This window comes from Oryza glaberrima, chromosome 5 (genome assembly GCF_000147395.1).
Source record: "Oryza glaberrima chromosome 5, OglaRS2, whole genome shotgun sequence".
NCBI lineage: Eukaryota > Viridiplantae > Streptophyta > Magnoliopsida > Poales > Poaceae > Oryza > Oryza glaberrima.
This window is the reverse complement of record NC_068330.1, coordinates 22,987,301-23,012,638: the sequence shown is the minus strand read 5'-3', so window position 1 is coordinate 23,012,638 and position 25,338 is coordinate 22,987,301. Positions and strand designations below refer to the sequence as shown.

Below are 25,338 nucleotides of genomic sequence, written 5' to 3'. Positions count from 1 at the left end.
GTTAAAATGGTTAACAGTATGGTTTTATGAAATTTTAGAATTTACGTATTAAAATTTATATATTTTTTTTATTTCGAACATAAATTATGTGCTACGTACTAGGAGTTTTATGAAACTTACTATTTTTCTTTCAGATTTTTTTTTGTCGACCAAAAGAACAGACAGAAGAAAAGAAAAGCATATGATCACACTGCTATGATATAGTGCTATCAATCATTCAAGAATGCAATAAACACAGATGAGTAAGGCCCTGTTATTTTCTTATGAAGATTATGATTTTCCCTCGATTTCCATTAGCATGCTTTTTAAACTACTAAACAGTACGTTTCGTTATGGAAGTTGCTTTAAAATATCACTCCATTTGTCAAGTTTGTGATAATTAAAACTTGGTCTTTATCTCATTTTATGTGCATCAACTTTATCTCCATCTTCATGAGTTTCAAATACCACCTAAATAGCAACGGACCGAGCAGGGGATGTGAAAAGCATTGGCCCCAACCCGCAGGCCTACATGGGCTGCACAAAGGGCTGTCAGGGATTGCACATTAGAGCATCTCCAACAATCTTTCTATCCCACTCTCCAAGCCAAAATTTAGCCATTATAGACGAAAAAAAAATGTATTCCAGCAGAATTGCTATCCGGCTTGCCAGGCCATCCAGCTGGCTAAAATCACCTAGTGAGTGGCCAGATTTGGCCATGCTATTTGTCTTGCTAATGGTGAGCCCCACCTTCCTTCTCTCCCCGTCTGCAGCCCCCGTAGTTAGTCCCGTCGCCGTAGCTGAGGAAAGCGAAAGTGGGAGGCGCCCCACTGCGGCGCGATAGCAAAGGAGGGAGGACGGCGAGCCGGAGCCGAAGCATTGCCGCCCCGCTGCCCCTACCCTCCCTTTCCCTGCCCTCTTGCGCCACCTCCCGTGCTCGCCTCGTTCGCCATCCGCACAGCCGCCGTTGTGCCGTGGTCTGGATCGCCATCCACTCAGTTGCCTATCGTCACCGAGGTCTGGGCTGCCATCCGCCACCGCCTTCATCTTCGCCACCTCCCGTGCTCACCTCTCCGCCACCATCGTCATCGGGGCCGCCATCCCCACCGCCATCTTCGCTGTCGGCGTCCACGGATATGGATCAGAGGACCTCGTTGGAGGCAGCGGATGCACCGACCTCGAGCGCACTGGGGAAAGCTATGGCGGCGTGGAGGCGGGGACCAGGGGTGACGGTGTGGCAGTGGGGATGAGAGAGGCGGTGGCATGGAGAGAGAGGAGAAGAATAGGAGAGAGGAAGATGAGGGGTTGAAAAAGGGTAGTGAGCATAACATATGGGACTCACTATTTAGGTTGGATAGTAATAGAGTCTATTGGAGTGAAATACAAATTTGGCCATCCAAATTTTTGACAAACTGGCCAAATCAATATTTAGAGAGTTAAATTTGAAGAGACTGTTGGAGATGCTCATACCCACCAGCTCGATGGAGTTGTTGTGTACATATGTGTGTGAAATCGTTGTAGGAATCATTGTCTTGAGTTATATGTCGTGATGAACAATTGGCCATGGTGATGGTAAGTCCGATTGTTGAATTGTGGTGGTTGTGTTGGTGAAGGGTCGGTGTACAGGTGGTCCAACCTGAGCTTAAGTCCGATTAGACCGGAGGCGCATGGGCGGCCGAACTGATGGCTGAGGTGCAATTAGACCAGAACATTCTTGATTATAATTGGATTTTGAGTGATTTTTTTATGTTAATTCTGTGATGGGCTTCCAATTATTTCGTATGTGTATTGTGTTTATGCTAATGTGAGTTTAAGTTAGGAAAGTCGGATATAGTTTCTTCGTTTCCCATATATAAGTGTTGCTTAAGGCTGAGAACTGTCTATGGTGGATTGGAATTGACTTAAGTATAGTTGTCCTAACGATCAAGAAGATTATACAATATGCTCAGGCTAAAGATTGAACAATAAACTGGAGATGGAGTTTTTGTATGGCATAAGCGAGATGTGTGCAGATAAAAGAAAGTGTCAAAGTTGAAAAGAGTACTAGCTGAAGTAGGATTTAGGGTTTGAATTTACAAAGAGATAAAATAATACATGGTTTGGGAGGCTTTTCTATAGAAGTAGGATTCCTAATTTAAGTAGGATTTTGGCTTTTGTGGAGTGCCTTTATGTACAAATAAATAAGGTTGAGCATCAAGAGGTAACACTTTTTTAAGGTGAAAAATTAGGGTTATCTTTAGGTCTTGACTCTCGAGTTGAGTTTGAAAGTTGAGAGAGAAGTGCTTGGAGACACTTTATAAACACATCTTGATGTAATATAAAGTTGATCATCTTATTTTGTCAAGTTGTGTTTTTGTCTTCTACCGGTTGTCTTGCACGAGCACCTGCGGTTAGACTGAGGGAACACTGACTGTCAGATCGAGATCCCATCGACAGTTGAACCAACGATGTAAAGATGGTCAGACTAAAATTCCAACACCAGTCTACCAACTTTCTGAAGCTAGCTCAAGGAACGTATTAATGGACGAACAACCCAACCCTTAGGGTCCATTCTATATTTTAGAGCTTGGTTCTTTCAACTTAATTTTTTTTTATGATCCCCTTGTTCACCTTCTCTGGTAGTCTTGCTTCTCATGCTTAATCCTACAATATGAACTACATCGCGTTAAGTGATTCCATCTAAAAACAATCCACTATTTCCCTTAAACTCAGCATGTGCTCTGTGAAGAGGCCACCAACCTTGTTTCTCCACCGTTCCTATATGGTGATGAAATGCGCGATTGGAATCTGTGTTAATATTATCTACTCGTTGCGCTCGATCTCAATCCCCTTTCAGCCGACGAGCAGGGGCAATTTGGTCTCATCAAGCAGAATTCCAACGAAAATGGAATTGAAAATGATGAAAATGGAGAAAATGGCAAAGTAGCTATGATCTCGCGCTTCAGATTGGCATTTTAGCGAAACGCGTTTTCGGGATGGCATTCTAGCGAAACCGCTTTTTGAACGTGGCCAAATGTCCATTTTCTCCATGGGAAGGGGAGCTGGTGGTGGCAGGGGAGCGATGGGGCGAGGGGAAGGGGAGGAACCGACGGGGGTGATGTGCGGTGGTGTTGGTGGCAACAATGGACTTCAAAGGAGGAGAAATGTGACTGTGGATCTAGGTTTTTGACTGGGAGAAGAAGGGTAGAGAGAAGGGTTTTGTCCCCTTTTAGCCTGTGCAATCCATTTTTTCCAGCCTATTGTGCGCTCGACTTGGTGAGCTAATCTAAATTTCTGCCCCCGTGATGTACCCTTTGCCGACTGTTGGCGTGAAGGAAATTGTTTTGTCGACAGATAATACGTTGCCCATGAATCACCGACACTTTGTTTGTCTCAAAAGACTAGAATCGCCGACACATAATACGTTGGCAGTGCTATATACATATTTGCCTACAGATGATGTGTTCTGTATATCGACGTTTTGCCAACAATAGTCAGTTGGTAAAGATGGGCCATCGTGTAGTGATTGTCTAAAATAAATATAAATAAGTTTACCTATTTAAGTACAGTTATGGATTTCATGATTGTCCGTTTTATTTAAAAAGTTTATAAAAAATTAAAAAAAAAAGCCATACATAAAGTATTATCTAATAAAAAAATATTAATCATAAAAATTTTAAATAAGATGGATGGTCAAATGTTAGATATAAACAGTTTAAAACTATACTCTTTCTAACGGAGGTAATATTAAACTTGCTCTTAGGAGAGTATAGTACCACTACCCACCTCACCAAACAGACCCCCATCATAAATGGCTGATTTAATTGGGCTGTATATATGGGGCAATCTAGTTCTCTTCTCCCCTCAATCAAACGAGCCAGAGGTAGGTCGGGAGACCACTCTACAGTCTACCCTCCAGTGCCTCCACTGTACAAACTAGCCAGAAAATTCAAAGCCACCATGAAGAAGACCATGGTTCTCTACCCCGGCCTCTCCGTCAGCCACTTCCTCCCCATGATGCAGTTCGCCGACGAGCTCATCGACCGCGGCTACGCCATCACCGTCGCACTCATCGACCCCGTCTTCCAGCAGCACATCGCCTTCCCTGCCACCGTCGACCGTGTCATCTCATCCAAGCCCGCCATACGCTTCCACAGGCTCCCACGCGTCGAGCTCCCTCCGGCCATCACCACCAAAGACAACGACTTCTCCCTCCTCGGATACTTGGACCTCGTGAGGCGACACAATGAGTGCCTCCATGACTTCCTGTGTTCCATGCCTCCCGGTGGTGCACACGCCCTCGTCGTGGACCCTCTGTCCGTAGAAGCCCTCGACGTCGCCAAGAGGCTCAACGTTCCCGGCTACGTCTTCCACCCGGGGAACGCCAGCGCCCTCGCCATCCACCTCCAGCTTCCATTGATCCGTGCAGAGGATCAGCCGAGCTTCAGGGAGCTAGGAGACACCCCTCTCGAGCTCCCTGGCCTCCCACCCATTCCGGCTTCTTACCTCTATGAGGAACTTCTCGAGGACCCGGAGAGCGAAGTGTACAAGGCCATAATGGATTTGTTTCACAGAGATATTCAGGACTCCAATGGCTTCCTGCTGAACACGTCCGAGTCGCTGGAGGCGCGGGTGGTGAACGCGCTCAGGGACGCGGCGTTGCCGCTCTTCTACTGCGTTGGGCCGTTGGTCGAGAAGGCCGGCGAGAGGAGAGAGACGGCCGAGAGGCACGAGTGCCTCGTATGGCTCGACCTGCAACCGGACCGCAGCGTCGTGTTCCTCTGCTTTGGTAGCGTGGGCATAGGCAACCACTCCAAAGAGCAGCTCAAGGAGATTGCCGTCGGGCTAGAGAAGTCCGGCCACCGGTTTCTGTGGGTGGTGCGCGCCCCCATCGTCGCTAATGACGATCCGGAGAAACCATACAACCCCTGGGCCGATCCTGATCTCGAAGCGCTCCTCCCGGCGGGGTTCTTGGAGCGAACCAGTGGCCAGGGCGCCGTAGTCAAGCAATGGGCGCCGCAGGTGGACGTGCTCCATCACCGGGCGACTGGCGCGTTCGTGACGCACTGCGGATGGAACTCGGTGCTGGAGGGGATCACCGCGGGTGTGCCAATGCTGTGCTGGCCGCTCTACTCTGAGCAGAAGATGAACAAGGTTCTCATGGTGGAGGACATGGGCATCGCTGTGGAGATGGTCGGGTGGCAGCAGGGCCTTGTCACGGCAGAGGAGGTCGAGGCCAAGGTGAGGCTGGTCATGGAATCCGAGGCAGGCAACCAACTCAGGGCGCGGGTCACGACGCACAAGGAAGCCGCAGCCGTTGCATGGGGCGACGGCGGATCGTCGCGCGCGGCGTTTGCCGAGTTCCTGTTGGACGCAGACAGCCGACAGTCTCACTAGGGCACCTATGGATCTGGCCCATCTACCTTCAATTCAAACATACGTATCTTTGTTATTGTTATATGAGTCAGATAAACTTTAAAATAAGTATTTAATCATTGACACGTGGATGTGATAAACCATGAATTCACGTATCAACATGATAAAGGCATGGTGGCTTTTAAGTCAGAGTATCTCAATCCAACATCTATTTGTCTTTTAATTTTTTGTGTTGTCTAAAATACTATAAAAAATTATCGATTAATTTAATAAGTTACATCGATATATGTGATATATCACTATAGAAATAAAAAAAATAAAATTAATTTATACAATTAAAAAACAACAAATTTGACTCCCAATTTAACGGTTAGTTCCAGTAAAAATTGTTTTTTTTTCTAACGTGCAGATCCAATTTTAGCTTATAGGTTTAGACTTCCCAAAATTTTTTCCCAAAAAACATCACATCGAATCTTTGAACACATGCATGAAACATTAAATATAGATAAATGAAAAAACTAATTACATAACTAGGGGGAAATCGCGAGACGAATCTTTTGAGCCTAATTAATCCATAATTAGCCATAAGTGCAATAGTAACGCACATATGCTAATGACGGATTAATTAGGCTCAAGAGATTCGTCTCGCGGTTTCCAGGCGTGTTATGAAATTATTTTTTTCATACGTGTCCGAAAAGCCCTTCCGACATTCGGTCAAACATCCGATGTGACACCCAAAATTTTTCTTTACGCGAACTATTATGCAGTGGCATATTGTAGCGCCCGTTCCGTCGTGGCGCCTAGCGGGAAAATTTAAATTCTAAAAACCCTAATTGCGAAATCTGTTTCTTTCCTTGTTGTCAGTCTCCGTGCCAATCCCTGATCTCGAATCCCCGATCTATCGTCAAATTCAAATCCCGAATACAAATCCTTCCCAAATCAAATTCCTCCGCAAAAGTCTATTTTGCCTCCCTCGGGTTCGGTGGTCCGATTTCCTCTCGGCCCATCTCTCTCTCTCTCTCTCCCTCAGCTCTCCCCTCGCTCTGCCCGTGCGCCGCGTGCGCGTGCGCATGCGCGTGAGCCGACGCCTAGCCGAGCTCTCCCTCTATCTCTCGTTCTCCTGCTCTCTATCCCCGCTCCATCCCCGGCAAGCTCCCCCGCGCGCCGTTACCTCGCGTGCGCGCGCCCGCGCAGTCGCCGCCGTCGTCAGCCGCCTGCTGCTCGTGCCTGCGCCATCCGGCCCCGCGCCCTGCCGCGCTGTGCCGCCTGCGCCACGCCCTGCCCCGCGAGCCAGCGCGCGTGCCAGAACCGCGCCGCCCGCATCCGTCCAAAAATCGGAGGCAGCGCCTCCCGCTCCCATCCCTCTTCCTCCCCAAACCGGCATAGCACGAGCCTTCTTTCTCCCCCTCCGTGTCCCGCTTTCCTCTCTCGGCCCGGCCTCTGCTCTCCCTCCGCTCGGAGCTAGCGCCAGGGCAGAGGAGCAGCCGCGCCGTGCCAGCCCGTCCTCCGCGCCGTTTGACCGCGCCCGTGAAGCCTATCCCTTCCCCTCGAAGCTCCCTCGCCCCCTAGTGCCGCCGAAGGTCGGTTTCCAAACTGACATTGCCGCCCTATAAACCCGAGCCCCTCCCCAAACAAATCTTCCCCGTTTTCGCCCTCGCCATTGCCACGCCCTGCCCTGTTCGCCGTCGCCGTTCATCGTCGCGCGTGTCAGAGGAGCCGACACGAGCGAGGACGCGTGACGTGGACTCCGGGCGCACTCTCTCCTTCCTCTTCCCCGGCCCGAGGCCGGAGCGATCACGCCCCACGCCGTCGGCCATCGTCACGGCGCCCCTTCACCCCGCACGGTAGTGCCTCCTCCCCGTTCTCCCTCCTCGTTCCTCCTCTTCCCCTTAGCTTTCGGTAGAAGCTTGTATAGCCTCCCCGTAGCTAGCTGGCGCCGCCCCGACCGCTGCCGCCGCTCGCTGTGTGCTCGCCGCCGTCGCCGCCCGTTCTCTGTAGCGCCCGCACGTCGCCGGCCTCTCTCGTAGTGTCTCCGTCTAATCCGACGCTAGAAACGGACTCCGGTGGCCGCGTAGATGCTCTAGTCCGGAGGAATCGAACCCTAGTCGCGTCGTTGCCGTTTCCCTCTTTTCTCGCCGCCGGTTGCCGCCGCCGCAATCCGCCGCCGTCGAACTCCCTCCGGCGAATCCGAGCCATTGGCTCGTCTCCCCTCGTCTCGTGCAACCACCCGGTGTGCTCGCTTTCTCCTGTATCGTCGTGGTTCGCCCCGCCGTTCGCAGCCGCCGTCCGCCGTCCGTTCCGGCCGGCGCCTTCTTCAACCTCCCGCCGGCCAGCGTGGCAGCCACGTAGGCGCCACGTCGGCGCCAGCTCGGCCAAGACCGGGTCAAGCCGACCCCGGTCCGCCGCTCCCCTCTGCCCTGCTCGAGCGCGCGGTCCACCGCGAGCCGTGAGGCTGCGCGTGGGCCCGCCGCATCCGCACCCACCGCGAGCCACGCGCGTGCACCGTGCCCCGCTCCAAACCCTAGCGCCGCATCGCGTGCTCCTCGCTCATGGTGAGCCGAGCCGCCGACAAGCAGGTCCCACTCGGGACCACGCGAGATGGACCCGGCCCACCGGCTCCCTCTCTCCTCCCCTCCCACGCGTGCCTTGGGCCGCCTTCTCGGGCCGGCCGGTCCATTAAGCTCAACCGAGCCGCCCCTTTCTCTCGGGCCACGCCCTAGCCGCCCGAGGGAAGTCTGTTTCCCCTCCCTCTTTCTTTTCTTTTTCGAAAGGGTTTAATTAAATCCTTTCTCCTTTAGACAAAAATCCAATAATCTTAAAAATTCAATATCTTCTCAACCGTATGTCCGTTTGACTCCGTTCAACTTCCAAAATTCCTCAAATCTCGAGATCTATTTAATGGCACGTTTAGAGGTCAATAATAGGGCTTTATTTTCGTCGTTTGTTGAGTTGTCCCATTTCGCGTATAGTTTCGGAGCCCGAAGACCCGCAATGCGAGGATTTCGAGGATAAAGCTCAAGATCTCGAGCAAGACAAGTCATCTTTAATCATCTTGCACCTATAATTTAAATCTAAGTATTTCTTTTTCACAAATATTGCATAAAGAGGCTTATCACAAGTATTTCGGCCGCGGCTTGCGAGATAGCCTGTCGGCCCCAATCCTAATTGCTGTAATTACCCTCCTTGAATTATTGAACACTTAGACCTCCTTTGTCAACTGTTGTGCTTCGATGCACGGGCCTACAGGCACGCGCATCGGGACACCTCCCCTCAAATTTAAAACATCCAACGATGGGTAAAACTTGGGGTTTTACAAAAGACTTGGAAAACCCGACACCTGGGTTGGTGCTTGCGAACTAAAATGAATTTCCAAAATCGCGGACCGAGGGACGTACCGGGAGTATAGTTTCCCGCTCTTGCACTTAAGGACCGTTTCCTTGGAAGTTCATCCGAACATAAGGCAAATGCGACCACATGGGTGGAATGGGACACCCCTGGCTAAGTAACTTGCTAATCGGGAGAACCATGATGCCAAGAGACCTGTGGATTCAACGGGGTGGTGCCGGGGAGAACACCCGGGCTTCCTGGCACAGTATGGTCTGGGACCTAACCTGATGTCGGTCTGGGACCCCTCTCGTTGGCATATGGTGAACCTGTGTCGGCTTTCGAAATGCCTTGTCATGAAAGCCTCAAGGTCTCCAGACGTGGCCGTTCTGCACGAGCTGGGTGATCCGGGTTAGTAATGTCGTGTGGGTAAAGTGTACCCCCTCTGCAGAGGTTATTAAACTGTTCGAATAGCCGTGCCCACGGTCATGGGCGGATGTGAGGTGATTCCTAGCGTAGTTTTGTTTGACTACTGCTTGTGAAATTACTGTTGTGGAATGGATTCGATGTTTGGAAAATCTGCGGCTGATGGGATCAGCCAGGCCCGGGTGGCCGTATGAAAGCCGTTGGCCGGGTGCCAACCTTGAATCAATTCAAAGACTGATACATTGCACATACTCCGACCGGACGAGACGCACTACCTCATCCATGTCGTTTGAGAAGCACTCACTTAGTTGTTTCAAAAAGGAGTTTAAATAAAACCAATTGCAAAAACAACAGCCTTTCCTTTGAAGCCTGCATTAAACACTTAATTCCCATGACTTGCTAAGTACTCCTGTGCTCACCCTTGCTCTATATAAATAATCCTCCCTCAGTTGCTGAAGAAGATGAAGTGGATCCCGCTGACGAGGAGTTCTTCCAGGAGCAAGTCGGCTACGATGAGTTTTAGGGTTTCGGTCTAGTTCCCAAGTCGCGCCTGTGATGATTGGTCCAAGTCTTGGCTTCCGCTTTCCCTTTAGTAATGCAGTTGTGAGCTCCGGATCTGTCCACAGCCCAACATGACAGTACTCCTACTCTGTAATAAAGAGACCTCTGTTGATGTGATATTCTGTCTTCCTGTGATACCAGCACTGTTTCCTGGGACTGGTATCGATTAACAGGTTAATTTTGAGCGTCACGGGCTAGTTCCGTTCGGGGCTAGTTCGGGGCGTGACACATATCATATATTCATCTATCTTCATACAAACGATATAAACAAGAAGACATCCTCTGGTAGGTTAAAAATTCATCACTATACTACTTTCTCGGTCCTAAAATATAGCTATTTTTAGCACAATACCTTGTCCTAAAATGAAGTTATTTTTCCACATACCTCCTCCTCTCAACCAATCACAATCATTCTCCTTCACCTACGTTTTCTTTTCAACCAATCACACCTTCTCTAATCATTCTCACCTACTTTCTTAATACCAGTGCCAACCTTAAAATACCTACATTTTAAAACGGAGGAATTATTTATCACCCTATTCATCTACATGTGCCCTCCGTCCCAGAATAACCGTTTCAGGAATTGTCACTTCAGTTCAGATATTTTGTCCCTAACCCAGCAGGCCAGTTAGTAGTCACACGTGAACGTTCCTGCTCGCTGTTCGTAATACGGTAGATGTGTTTTTTTTTTTAATCTGATCAGTAATGATACCACCAGTCTCAGAAGATATATAGTACATGTAGATGAGTTAAATTCCCCCCCCCCCCCCCGGCCAAAAAAAAGTTAAATTTGTTATTTTATATTTATTACTCATATATTAAATTTGAATTTAAATGTTTATGGAATGAAATATATTATATTGATATATCATGTCAGTTTTTTAATATATATAATAACTATTTGAATACTACCTTCGTCTCAAAAGGTAGTTTTGCACTACTTATATACAACGTTTGACCGTCCGTTTTATTTGAAAAAAAATTATGATTCGTATTTTTGTTGTTATTAGATAATAAAACATGCATAGTACTTTATGTGTGATTAATTTTTTTAAAATTTTTTATATTTTTTAGATAAGACGGGCGGTCAAACGTTGAACACGGAAATCCACAACTACAGTTAATATGGGACGGAGGTTGTACAATATACTCCCTCCGTCAAAAAAAAATAATCTAGTATTAGTATTAGATGTGATATTTTTAAGTACAACGAATTTGGACAAAAGTCTATCTAGATTTATTGTTGTATTAGAAAATGTCCAATCCAACTAATTTAACTTATACAAGTTGAAACAAACATAACATATTTAACTTTGTATTTAATGTGAATTTTCACATTCAAAATTATTATTTTGTTTATACAATTATTTTGGTTTCTAATTGTATAGATGGAATTTGAACTTGCTCGTGTATAGTCAGTCATATATCACATATTGCTCTACCTTATTAATTTTTTTAAAAAAAATAGTGACTTTTTAATCCACATGCACAAAACGAGTAATGTCTCATAGGAAAAAAAATCCAGCACCATCTACACGTAACCCTCAATCCTCCCAATCGCTTATATACAAACTTGCCGGAAATCGCTTATATACAAACTTGCCGGAAATGGCTGCTCTGGGCGGCGATTTACGCTGTCGTGGCCCTTGCCGTTGCTTGGCACGTCATCCGGCCGGAGCCCAGGGGTGGATTTGGAGCGCGGTCGTTGCGCGCGTTCTCCGCCGTTGGATGGCCATCGTGCGTCGGTGCGTTTGGCGTGCCACGTTTTCCTTTTTCTCGTCCGCTGGTTCTCTGCGTTGCGTCCGCCACGTGTTGTTCCCTGTGTGGTGGCCTCATTTGGTTGGTTTGTGTGCGGTGCATTGCACCGTGCGCAGGGAGGGGTGGGCGTCCTTGCAATTGTTTTCTCCGGTGTTATGCGCTGCGTGGTGCATTTCTTTGTTCTTTGAGGTAGCCATGGTCCACTGATTGCCTGTGACTGCCGTGTGGGCCGCATGGCCTCTGCCTGTTCCTACCTACTGTGGAACAAGTCTATGCTGTTTGCCTTAGCTGCTGTGTCAGATTGCTTTGGTCGCTTGGTGCGCGTGTGCGCTGTGTCCATGGCACAGTTTCTCTCTGGCCGGTGGGTCTGCTTTATTCTGAACCTGTGTGTTGCGGTCTAGGACCATATGCTGTTGGAGACCGCGCCTGTAGTGGGATTACTCTGTGATGGCTTCTCCGCTATTGGCGCGTTTGCGTGGGTTGTCAATATCATGCATCGCTGTGGTCCTGGTGTATGCGCCCCGTTCCTCTGCGTCCTGGGCCATGTCCAATCCGCTTGGATGCTTGGTTCATTCGTCTTGGTCCATGCAGCCTTCCTCTTCTGCAGCCTATGCTGTTAGTCTCTCTGGTCAGGTTTTCTTGGGTTGTAGCTAGGTGCGCTGCACTTATATCGCTGATAGGTGGGGCAGTGTCATCTCAGCCAGCCATTTGTTTGGTTCCTATTCGTGGGTGTTTGGTGTGCAGGTGTACATGATTGTTTGCTTCCTTGTTGCAGCTCGGCGGAGAACCCCCTCTATCTTTGCCTGTATATACTACTAATAAAAGATACTACTTGCGTTTCTCTTTCTTCCTTCCCTTCGGTTTCTCCTCCTCTCGTCGGTTTCTTCGCTCCACTGTTCTGTTCCTTGCCCGAGAAACTCCCACCCGTTTTGCTCTTGTTCAATACATATAGTCATGCATCTCTTCAATTCAAAATACAATATATATCTATATATTTTGTTTGGATACGATTTTAATCAACAATTGCTTATATATTCTTTTAACATAAAATTTTATTCTATTCGCACTTAGAAATTACCAACTTATAATTATGTTTTTACCATATAAATGATATAGTAATAGAAAAAACAGTTTATTAAAGTTTTATCATAATAAAATAAATGTGTCTTATATTTTAAAACAGAGTGGATACGCAGCTATTACTCCAATCCACTAGCTACCGCTACTAATAGCGCAGCGCTGCTATCCATTAGCATCTTCCCTAGTATAATATAACGAAGCCAATCCCAACAAGGACGACATGGGGCATGTAACGGCCGGGCTACAAACCGTGTAAAAAATGAAGGGATTATCTTAAAAAAACTGCTGCAAGTTAATGGCTCCGAATAGGTTTTTTTTTTTTTGTCTTTTTTGTTTTCGTTGGATATACTTCCGTATCGGTTTCCAAAAATTGTCTTAATTATTCCCTCCATATTTATTTTGAGATAGAGGTTGGTAGCTCGGTTCGGATCCGTTTTGTAGCAAGTTACCCGGCCGATATTCAACTGATCGCTGTTTGTAGTAATACGGGAAGATGTGATTTTCTTTTTAATCTCCAGGATAAAAATGATGCAGCGGTCGAGCTTTGGTTGGAGGAAGGACTTTAGCCTATAGGGAAAACGCCGTTTGCCGTTGTCCTTTGAATGCTTTTGTTGTGAAGCTGGCAGCGGTCGGTCACCTTCGATCGGATGCATTTCTGATTCTTTCTTCTTGGAAAAGAAGGGCTAAAGATTGTCCAACGGGGCACGGTGCTGTAGTATGGGACAACGGCAGATGATGTGAACCCGTATGACTGTATTTCTAATTCTGTGTCACGATCACCGGACTAATTGACTTTCCCGACTAATAATAAACTCTTATCACGATCTCTATCTGATTCGTCGTGTCCTTATTTTACTCCTGTGGACATCACCACCGACGGCGGTTCCTAAAAACAATCACGCTTGTGAATCTCGAGGCCTACCGGCCAATTAATTTAATCACATCTGTTACTCCCTCAGTAAAAAAAGACAAACCCTAATTTTCATGTCCAACATTTAACCGTCCGTCTTATTTGAAAAAATTAAAAAGATAAGTCACGTATAAAATATTAATCATATTTTATCATCTAACAATAATAAAAATACGAATTATAAAAATTTTCATATAAGACGGACAGTCAAAGTTGGACACGGAAACTCAGAATTTGTGTTTTTTTAGACAGAGGGAGTAGTTGGTGGCGGCACAGACGAACGACTAGAAGCCATCGATGTGTATCCTGCCTTGCTTGCGTGGCTGCGTGTGATGATCATACTGTGATCCCATCTTGTGCAGTACTAGTATACGCCAGACGTGAGCTCCCTTCCTTCCTCGTCTACCAGTTTACTGAACTACTGACTTCAGTGAAAGAGTAGTCCTCCTAATTCCTCCAAAACTTTATAAAGCCAACGTGAAATTTGTGTTGGTTGTGCAGGTCACATTGGGGCGTGTCAACGTTGCTCACCATGGCTTACCATTCAACCCCTCTATATATACTTGTGGTTGTCCGATTTGAGGGCATTTGTTTCCGTCTTTTTTACATCCCGTTTGATCGGAACAGCAGCTAGCCATGACGACAAAGACGTTTGTGCTGTTCCCGTCGCTGGGCGTCGGCCACCTGAACCCCATGGTGGAGCTAGCCAAGCACCTGCGCCGCCGCGGCCTCGGCGTCATCATCGCGGTGATCGATCCGCCCAACAACGACGCCATGTCGGCCGACGCGATGGCGCGCCTCGCCGCGGCCAACCCTTCCGTCACGTTCCGCATCCTGCCGGCGCCGGCCAGCCCGGACCCCGGCGCGCACCATGTCAAGCGCAACCTCGACACGCTCCGGCTCGCCAACCCCGTGCTCCGCGAGTTCCTCCGCTCACTGCCCGCCGTCGACGCACTCCTGCTCGACATGTTCTGCGTCGACGCGCTCGACGTCGCGGCCGAGCTCGCCATCCCCGCCTACTTCTTCTTTCCCTCCCCGGCCAGCGTCCTCGCCGTCTTTTCCCACCTCCCGTATTACTACCGCAACGCGCCGTCGTTGAGGGAGATGGATAAGGCGGCGCTCATCCGATTTCCCGGCATTCCGCCGATCCGCAACGTCGACATGCTGGCCACGGTGAAGGACAAGGAGAGCGAGACGACCAAGATCAGGTTGTACCAGTTCAAGCGGATGATGGAAGGGAAGGGCGTGCTGGTGAACAGCTTCGACTGGCTGGAGCCCAAGGCCCTGAAAGCGCTCGCCGCCGGTGTCTGCGTGCCCGACATGCCCAAGCCCAGAGTCTACTTAATCGGGCCACTGGTCGACGCCGGCAAGAAGATAGGGAGCGGCGCCGAGAGGCACGCGTGCCTCCCGTGGCTTGACGCCCAGCCGCGGCGGAGCGTCGTGTTCCTCTGCTTCGGCAGCCAGGGCGCGTTCCCGGCGGCGCAGCTGAAGGAGTTAGCTCATGGGCTGGAGAGCTCCGGCCACCGATTCCTGTGGACCGTGAGGAGCCCACCGGAGGAGCAGTCCACATCACCGGAGCCGGACCTGGAGCGGCTGCTTCCGGCGGGGTTCTTGGAGAGGACGAAGGGCAGAGGCATGGTGGTCAAGAACTGGGTGCCACAGGCGGAGGTGGTGCAGCACGAGGCGGTAGGCGCGTTCGTGACGCACTGCGGGTGGAACTCGACGCTGGAGGCGATCATGTCGGCGCTGCCGATGATGTGCTGGCCGCTGTACGCGGAGCAGGCGATGAACAAGGTGATCATGGTGGAGGAGATGAAGATCGCCGTGTCGCTCGACGGGTACGAGGAGGGAGGGTTGGTGAAAGCCGAGGAAGTGGAGACGAAGGTGAGGCTGGTGATGGAGACCGAGGAAGGGAGAAAGCTCAGGGAGAAACTGGTGGAGACGAGGGACATGGCGTTGAATGCCGGCAAGGATAGTGGGTCTTCTGAAGTGGCATTTGATAAGTTCATGAGAGATTTGGAGAAGAGCAGATTGGAGAATGGAGTTCGCAGCTGATCAAGCAGAGTAAGGCTCATGGCGGCGGGGATGAGTGGTGGCGGCGGCGGCTGGCGACGGTGGTGGCCGTGGCGGCGACGTTTCGGCGGCAGGCCGTCGCGGACGAAGCGGGACGGCGCTTCTTCGTTGGAGGCAGCAAGTGGCGGCGGGGTAGGAGGCGTGGGCGTCGGAGCGATGGAGGGCAGCAGGTGGTGGCGGAGGCCAGCGCGTGCAGGCCTGCAGGGGCAGGGGAGGCCGGCGAGACGCGGCCGGCGTGTGCAGGCGACGGTTCAGGCCGGCAAGGCGGCGCGTGCAGGTGGCGGCGGAGTCTGTCGGCGGAGGCCTGCGTGTGGCACACCGGCCGCGGAGGTCGGCACGGCACGAGAAGGTGCGGTCAGTGACGGCGGAAGCCTGTACGGCACAAGGAGGCGCGACTGGTGGTGGCAGCGGCTTGCCGGTTGTCCGGTGGCGGCGAGTGGGAGGCCTGCGTGGAGGCACGTGGAGGCTGGCCGGCGAAGGGCATTGGTGCAGCGATGTCCACGCGCTGACGGTGAAGGGTTGGTGGTTGGAGCAATGGAGATCAACTTTTGATAAGTAGGCCGTGGACGGTGGGTGAAAAATCAGCCCGGCCTTGGCAGGGCCGGCAACAGTGGCGTTCGAGTGCCACTCCTCTCCTAAGAGCGTTGTCAAAAATCAGCCCGGCCTTGGCAGGGCCGGCAACAGTGGCGTTCGAGTGCCACTCCCCTCCTAAGAGCGTTGTCGTGCCGTCTCACCTCTCTAGTGTGGTTGCCAGGGTAAAAACCTAGTCTTAGTTCTCTTTGAGAATTTGACGGATGGCGGCGGCGGTTCTTTCGTCGCTTCTCTCCTTGAAGACATCGTCTAGGCACCCTCTTGCCAAAACCTCCCAAGCAATTGATGCAACCTCGCTCAGAATCTTATCCTCTTATGTCAGCGTCCTACCTTCCGCAAGTTGGCCACGTCGGAGGGCCTAGGGAGAGAACGGTTCTATTCTTTTCTCTCACCCTCTCTTCCTCAATCCCAAAGATTTGGATGGAGCGTGGTTTTGTGTTAGTTGTAAGAGTTGGGTTTTGGACGATCTTGGTTGTATTCCGTTGTTGGCTTAGCGGCGGTCGGTCCCGCTGTTAATAATGAAATTTGGTAAGCCCCTAAGAGAATTATCATGTCGCTAATAGTCGGATTCCTGCTATATTTGGTTATGGAAATTAATCTATCAAAGGAAGCTTGTATAGAATTGACCAAGTTCAATGAGGATGCGGCATGGCAGTTTATCTATTAATTAGGCAATATTTGTTAGTTTCATTTTATCTTTAGGAAAGTGTGTAGTGTCCCATAAGGACTTTATGTTTTCCTTTTATCTTTTAGGAAAGTTTATTTCTTATCCTACAAGGACAAAAATCTTCCCATGGGTATAAATATGTGCACCCGGGGTCATTGTAAAACTCTCCACGATCAATACAATTCGGCGCATCACCACCTTTTACCTCTTCCACTTTATTTTATCGTCCGGTGGGACTTGGCACTTGCCGTGGGGCTGCATCGGTTTTCGATATCCGGTGAAGGGGTAAGTCCAGTGTTCTGCTGGCCCAAGTAATTGTATCGCGTCTACGTCGGCGTCGTTCAAGGCTGCATCAGTACATTCGACCTTTTGTATTGTTCATTGCTCTGGTTTGGATGATATATTTGCCTGCATATTTATCATATGCCTTAGTTAATCTAGTCTTAGTATCTCAATTTAGCTCTATCGGTTGTCTCTCGCTTTAGGGTTTCTGCTGGTATCGGCTAAATTGTTTTACTAGATTATATTAGCTAAGGCATCTACCACCCTAAAAATCAGTAAAGGGCTTATTGTCCTTTTCATACTTAGTGATGCATCAGTTAAGTTTAATCTACTAAGTCATGCTTAGAATCATAATCTCTAGCCTGTTTGTTGACTGCCAACAAGGGTTTCATCGGGGTTTCAACCGATGGTTATCTATACGTTGCATCGGCTTGTAAGGATTGCTTATAAGTTGGATTTAGCTGATGATAACAAAGGTTTCACTGTTTAATCTAATCTTGTGGATTTTATGACATCGGACCTCCAGCCGATGTATTCTTTAACCTTCGGATCAGTGCTTATTCTATCATATCATTGTTAGCCGATTGGTTTCTACTGGATTATATTGTTGCTTTCTTACATTATCATCAGCCGATTGCCTATATATTGTTATCAAGCGTCAAAATTTACATCAAAATTATAGCCGATAGCTCAAAACCCTATTGTTATCAGCTGATATCGGTATCGGCTAGAATTAATCTATCAGCTTGTCAGCCGATCGGCTCATTGATCTGATATTTATATATCTTGTCAGTTGTAGGATCAAACTGATTGGCTCGCCCACATCTCATCACCCTTTGGACCTGTACTAGAGCTAAGCAGATCTTCTAGGCCAGTGTGTGTTTTTCATCAACACCCGCTTAGCGGCGGCGGGTCCGGTGGTAGCCTTCTTCTGCGTCTGTGTGTTGGCGTTGTCAATGTGTGGATGGTGGTATACTTTTATTCTTTTTCCTAGTTATGAGCTCCTAGGGTTGTAATCTTTAATTTTTTTTCCTGCTATACCAATATATAACTTCGCATTGTCTAGTGCGAATCGTTAAAAAAAGGGGATATGATGTATCTACTAACTTATTAAAGGAATAGAAAAAGGAGCCTCCATGTTCGCTCTCAGAGCTTAGAAATTCTCACAGTAATCGGGGAAAAAAGAAAAAACAATTAAAAAAGCTGAAATTCGGAATTATAAATAAGTAATATAGAAAAAGGAGACTGGAGTTCATACCAGTATACAATTTAGAACTAATTGAAATTCGAAAATTAAAAAATAAGAATACTAAAACTAGAGGTCAGAGTCCCTATAGAAATACATTTTAAAAATAACTAAAATTGGAATTAAATAAAAAGGAATGCTGAACGAAGATTCTATAGCCCATATAGAATATAATTTAGAAAAAAATGAAATTCGAAATTAAAAAATAAATAATATTAAAAGAAGAGTTTAGCGTCCATATAGAAATACAATTAGAAACAACGAAAATTCAGAATTAAAAAAAATAGGAATACTGAAAGAAGAGTATACAGTTCATATAGGAATTTAGAACAAAATGAAAGTCAAAATTAAGAAAAATAAATAAAAGTAGAGTTTATAGTCCATATATAAATATAATTTAGAAATAATTAAAATTCAAAATTAAAAATAAGCAATATTGGAATTAGAGTCTAGTGTCCATATAAAAATATAATTTATTTTGGAATTTTAAAAAATAAGGAATATTAGAAAAAAAACTTAGAGCTCATATAGGAATATAATTTATAAAAGCAGAAATTCGGAATTAAAAAATAAGAATATATTGAAAGAAGAATATAGGGTTTATATAGGAATTTGAACTAATTGAAAGTCAGAATTAAAAATTAAAAGTAGAATTTAGAGTCCATATAGAAATACAATTTATAAATAACTAAACTTCAAATCAAACTTTAAAAAATAAGCATGATTGGGGAAGAGTCTAAGTCCATATATGAATATAATTTAGAAATTAGTAAAATTATAAATTAGAAAATAATAAATAACTATCGATACAATACAAAATTCAAAATTGTGTTGCTATTTTTAATATGTCTTAATAATAAAATATGAAAATATTTAAGCTATTATATGATAAAAAATATAATAATGTTAGCCGCGCAAATGCGCAGGCCACCATGCTAGTTCTAATAACATGAATCAATTTATTTTGAGATAGAGGTTGTAGCTCGGTTCGGATCCGTTTGCACACTTACCCGGTACTCAACTGCTCGTTGTTTGTAGTAATACAGGAAGACGCGATTTTTTTAATCCATAATAATATAAAAAATACGAGTTCATCCACAATCCTACAATCCTTCCAATCCACTTATCGCGTGGGACCCACCTGTCATCCCGAGAAAAATAAACACTGAAAAAAAGCACAGCGAAAAATCGCTAACCTCCACCCCCAGTCCCCCACGCGGCCACGCCACTACTCCAGAAAATGCTTCATTCCGATCATCCGATCTCGAGAAAAAATCGGACACCTCTCGCTATGACTTTGATGCATCCAACCTACTCCTTAATTTGTAGGCTTTTTGTCAGATCCTCTCTTTGCACACCTGTTACATATGCTTCCTTACTAAGCATTAGTATGCATGAAGGAGAGAGGACACGAGGTTATTTGCATGTACATAACACCCTTTTAGCAAACTTGAAAATGATTTTTCTTCTAGATTACTTATCCAATCTACGATCCGATTACACCATTGTATTCGTTACAATTAAATCGTTACAACAAGATCTCACCTGACTATATTATAATAAAAAACATACATATGTTTCAACCAATTAAATTTAATGTTTCACATGTGAGAATCGGATGTTTCAGCTGAAATTATACTATGTTGCACATATTTAATTAGTGTTGCACTGTATATATCTTTCTTTAATGTATCACATGGTGCTATTTGTATGTTTCAGTAAGTAGTTTATTATGTTTTACTGGTTTATTTGTAAATGTTGCATATGTGTTGGTTGAGTGTTTCAATAAATATTCACTAGTTAATTAAAAATGTTGTACACGGTATCATTCATATATTTCAGCAAATATTAAAAATGTTGCAAATATTATATAATTGGATTATACTATCATATTTGTTGTAATTAAATTTTACAACAAGATCTCACATGATTAAATCCTGATGAAAATATAGCTTAATTTTGTGTTGCAGTTGATCTTTTTCTGAATGCTGCACACTGATTTATTTCGATGTTCCAATAAATATTTTTCTGATGTTTCTTTAGTTCATTTTGCAAATGTTGCATGTCATATTGTGTGTATGTTTTAGCAAGGGTTATATGTTTCAATAGTTACAACTCGATGTTTCATGTACATGTGCTATAAAAATATTTTAATAAAATCAAGTATTTGTAAATCTATAGTATGTACCGTACGATTTTCTTTTGTGTTTCGTTTGTTAAGATTCAACGTTGTTTCATGTAGTAATTACTAGTGTTGCGATGATATTAAATATTATATCTCTTTGAAACATTATTAGAGACAAGTTGAAACATTTGACCTCAAGTGTTGAAACATTTTTTATAACCGATGAAACAACATCTTTTTTGCAATTATTTTTTATCAAAATAAATTCATGTTGGATCTTATTGTAAAGATCTAATTGCAACGAATATGGCGGTGTAATCGAATTATAGATTGGATAAATAATTGAGAAGAAAAAATTATTTAAAGTTTTCTAACAAAGTTAGTTTGTGCTATCATTTGATAGGAGAGAAGAGAGAGTAGTTAAGTCACCATGCACAGAAATAATAAAGTAAGAAAGCAACAGTGCATAGCTACATGCTTATAGCAGAGCCACGTGAGTAACGCACACCAGCCAGCCCATAGTAGCGTCCGATTTTCCGTATTCCATCAGACGTCCGATCCCTAGTTCTCTCCTGTAGTGTTCGGCGCTGCTTGGTATGGATTTAATTTCTTGATTTGTTTTTCGTTTGTTTGATTTGGGCAGTTGTTGAGGACGAATTCAGCAAGAGCATATGCCTGCGGATATGCCCAGAGATCGCCAATTTCACCAGGGCGGAGGAGGTGAGCAGATCGCCGCTGCAGCCACCACCGATCGCGCCGCACGCCGAGTCCAGCCATGGCGTCCAGCTCAAGGCCCTCGAGAGGGACTACCGGATTTACTCCTACCTCAGCGGCGGCCTCGTCTCCACTAGCCCCTCCATGGACTGCATCCTGCAATGCATCAGCGCCTCCAGCACCGACAACTTCCCTGACGAGACCATCGAGAACACGCTCATACCACACGATTGGGTCAAGCACCGCCCCTCCTACTGGTCCAGCGGCGGCCACGACGATCCCGACGCACCAGAGACCTTGACGTACAGGCTCAACTGTGATATGTGCATCGCCGATGAGATCAAGCTGTAGCCATTCAAAGGTACAAGTCAGGATATGTCTAATTAAGACCGTGAATTTCCGAACGCCCTTAGATATTACAAGTTGCTTGCTTGATTGCATAGATTACATGACCTCTGTTTCAAACTGCCAGCTTATTTTCAGTATGGACATCCTATATACTCTTCAAAGGCAGTCAGATTCCGGATGGGCCATTCCAAGCTTCCTCATGGCTCGGATTCCTTTGTTACGGTCGAGGATGAGAATTTGATGGCAATTGCTGACGAGAATTATGTGTGGACTTACACTTCACCAGAGTTCCCTATGTTGCAGGTGAGTTGTTGGGGCCTTTTCTTGTTTGCTACTTTGTTACCTGTCCACAACCGAGGAGCTTCATATTAAGATTCTGCTTTTAGATGCTTTATACGGCCTGTCATGATCAATTGCTTCAACTGGAACATATAAAATAGAGTTTGTATCACTTTTTGGAAATTCCTAAGTTGGTATACCTGGGCAAGTTTTTTTTTTTTTCCGTCAGGCCGGTGGCAAAGCAAGTCCGATCAATCAATCTATCTATCTATCTATCTATCTATGTATCTATCTATCTATCTATCTATCTATCTATTATTATTATTATTTTATTAAGACAGCTTGAAAAGAAGACACCACATTCACCATAGAGGCTAGAAATTACCACGTTAATCGAAGAAAAAGAAAAAATAAAAAATATCGACCGCTTGATCGTTGATGGCCTATATTTTAATGGCTGAGATTTAATTAAAATTTTGGAACATTAGACTTGGTTTCACGTATACAGACATATCAGGCACTATAAATCGGGCATAGTATCAGGCATAGTATCAGACACGGATCGACATGTGCAGTAGTAATAGGCACCAATTACGACAATAATAGCAATAAGACAGTAGATTTCAAAATAAAAACACCCTACACACAATCCGACTATGCCAACCTTCACCGATTCCTGGCTAATCTTGATTGACTCCCCAATAAATACTAAGCACCAGAACGGAGTCACCAACCAGAACAACAAGAGAAGATGTCAATAGCAATCAACACAACCGAACTGTCCGCAAAACACAGCAGCAAAAAATATGTCCAGGACGCCATTGTCGCCGGATCATTATCGTCAAATTTAGCCTTTTCCAGTTCGGTTTCTTCCTCTCACAAAGGCCCTTTGGTATGTTCTGCTCATCTTCTTCTTTTATATTCATGTTTATATATTGTTAAATTTATTAGCTACTCATCCAATGGTATTTGTTTTAAGACTGAAATAATCTCGATTAACCATACATCGTCAAATATTTTTGATGTCAAATATTTTGGATGGATATGGAGTGTGTGAGCACAATTTTTTTTATGATATCCCCAAAGGAATCCTGTGAGCTTCGCATTGCGAATCCAATCAAACATCCAACAAGCAAGACGAGAACTTGATATTTTGCATAAGAGACAAAACAAATGATATGAATGCACATTATTATTTACCTGAAAGAGCCACTGCTCCAAGCATGGACAGCAAAGGAGATGCTGCGCCTAAGGGACCTCGAGGCTTCGTCGCACACAGTAACCGCACACCTCTGATGCATGAGAACGGATCTGACCCTGGAGGCTGGAGCCCTTCCCCGTTTCCATCACGCCAAGCTGGACGGGGAGTAGGGAGGGACACCGAGAAAAGTCAAGCAACCGACGACTGGCAGCTGGCGCCGGCCGCTGGGAGGGGAGAACGAGGGAAAATTTTCAGGAAGCAAGTGGGGAAAAGATGATTGAAGAGAGGGAGGCGGAAAAAATCAGGAAGCAAGGAAGTGGAAGTGGGGAAAAGAAGATGAGAGAGGTAAACATGACTGACTGACTGGTGAAGTGGTGAGTGGTGAGAGCGAAGACTTAAAAAAAGAAAATGTTGTTGCGCTTGAAAATAATGTAGTCCTCCTGTTACTTTTAATTGATGATACTAGAGACATATTTGACCATGTATTTTATTCAACATTTTACGTAAATATTTAAGATATAACTCATGCTTAAAATACTTTTAATGATAAAACAATTGTAATTATGTAAAATTTTTCAATAAGTAAACGGTGCCATCTGTTAAAATACGAGGGCAGTAGTATTTTTATACTGCTTTAAACATTCAACTCTACCAACAAATATAAATAAAGAATACCTAAATTTTGGGATCTCAAATAGAAAAAGGCATAAAAATTCAGACACACAGCACAAGTGCACACACGTGACTACCAGACATATCTATAAAACTGTTAAAAGGTCCAAGTTTTAAACTTTAGAAACAAAAAGGTCTAAACTTTAAAGATTCTAAGGAGGATAAATATAATTTGTATAGATCCGATGAAAAAATAAAGGGGGTGATCTTTAAAAATATATAAAATTTGCCATGAAAAAAAAAAGAGGTAGCGAGTAGTGTGACTTTAAAAATATATAAAATTAGAAACACGGGGATAATAAGGATCAATATTTTAAAATCATAATACAATGAGATGATTATTTAATAAAATTTATGTATTAAAATAAATAATTTTGTAGGTGCTAGCCGCGCAATTGCGCGGGCCACCCAGCTAGTTTTATTAAGATCATGAAGAGTGTAGTACAGTTGTTGTATTAGGTTCCATCCTAACACAGTGTGACAACTTAAAAGATATATACTTGGGAAAGTAGTTTGGATTGTTTTGGCGGTTCTATAGAAAGTTGTCTAGACAGACTAGAGGAATTAATATATTCTAACTAAACTGTTGCCGTCAAAAATTGTTTCATAATTTTTTTTTTGCTTTTGCAGCTTGCAGTCCGAATCTAGCTGCGAGAAATCGACTTGGATTTACTGGGGCATACCAAGTTGCTTGACTGTATATGTTTGCAATATCAATTCCAAATATCTCTCGGGTGACGTCTTGCCCTCTCAGAATACTGCCAAAAATTAAAATTTAACATTGTTGTCTTGTGTTTTTTGAGATTGAGATGTGTTTGGTACTCGTAGTAGCTATGTGCCTTTGTCTGGAGAAGGAGACTGTAATTGTGTAATGTGTATACGGTTGAACCAATGAATTAATGCCCTCGCTGGTTCAATTACCGGTTCGGTTCTTTTTATGCTTCTGCTACGAGAAATTCTCATCTGAAATTGTTTTCATTGCTCATATATGTTTTAGGCATATAGTAGCAGTCTGCTTGAGTGACAAAGAAATTTCGATCTCACTTCTAGAATGCTAAATTATTTTTTTTGTTACAGGGCTTTGATCAAACAAAAAGATGGTTGGAAAAGAAACAACGACTAAAATAGCTTTGGATGATATTACACCACTGGATATGGCTTTGTAAGGATCTTTTGCTTGGTACTCAACATTTTCAGATCCTATAATTGACATGGTGATTATGTTAAGCACTTATTAGGACAGATTTGCAGGCCAAAACAAGCTGGAGGTATAACTGTACATGTCTTTTGCCATGGTAGTTGGCTAGGCATTCGATCCATGGTTTCTGCAATGCTAGAACTTTAGCAAATTAAGCAGGCAACAAGTTAACATGATAGAACGCAAGGACAGTTAGACAGGTCAGCTCTTCCAATGGTTACGTATCGTTGTTGACTGCTAATGTCTTTTACTTCGTGAGCCCTAATTTTTAATTTACCGCTTCACTTTAATATAAAAGCAATAAAATAATAAAGAATAATTATGTATGTAGCGAACGATAAATAATAGGTTTGAAACTATTCTTTTGTATGGTCAAAACATATAGGTATATTTATATGATTGATTATTCAAGTAAAATGCTTTGAGTACTTAGCTTAAGTTGCCCCCCTCCCCCTTTGAGTATAGATCCTGGCTCCACCACTGCCCTCAAGAATTTAGATTTGGTACTATTGAAGTTAACGGATTGCTTGTTTCACTTAAATGGCTGTT

At 45.1% G+C, this 25,338-nt stretch overlaps 2 protein-coding genes and 1 pseudogene across 2 annotated transcripts; all 3 read left to right on the top strand.

Annotated features, from left to right (window-relative positions):
• Nucleotides 1–3,753: 3,753 nt before the first annotated feature.
• On the top strand, nt 3,754–5,557 carry LOC127773074 (anthocyanidin 5,3-O-glucosyltransferase-like). The gene has a single exon (XM_052299087.1). It carries the CDS (start codon nt 3,796–3,798, stop codon nt 5,353–5,355), a length of 1,560 nt encoding a protein of 519 aa, XP_052155047.1. The 5' UTR covers nt 3,754–3,795; the 3' UTR covers nt 5,356–5,557.
• An 8,266-nt stretch (nt 5,558–13,823) lies between these two features.
• LOC127772983 (UDP-glycosyltransferase 88B1-like) lies at nt 13,824–16,915 on the top strand. The gene has a single exon (XM_052298987.1). The coding sequence runs from the start codon at nt 14,030–14,032 to the stop codon at nt 15,446–15,448; it is 1,419 nt and encodes a 472-aa protein (XP_052154947.1). The 5' UTR covers nt 13,824–14,029; the 3' UTR covers nt 15,449–16,915.
• Nucleotides 16,916–20,893: 3,978 nt separating this feature from the next.
• Nucleotides 20,894–24,522, top strand: LOC127772750 (F-box protein At4g00755-like; annotated as a pseudogene).
• Nucleotides 24,523–25,338: the final 816 nt, after the last annotated feature.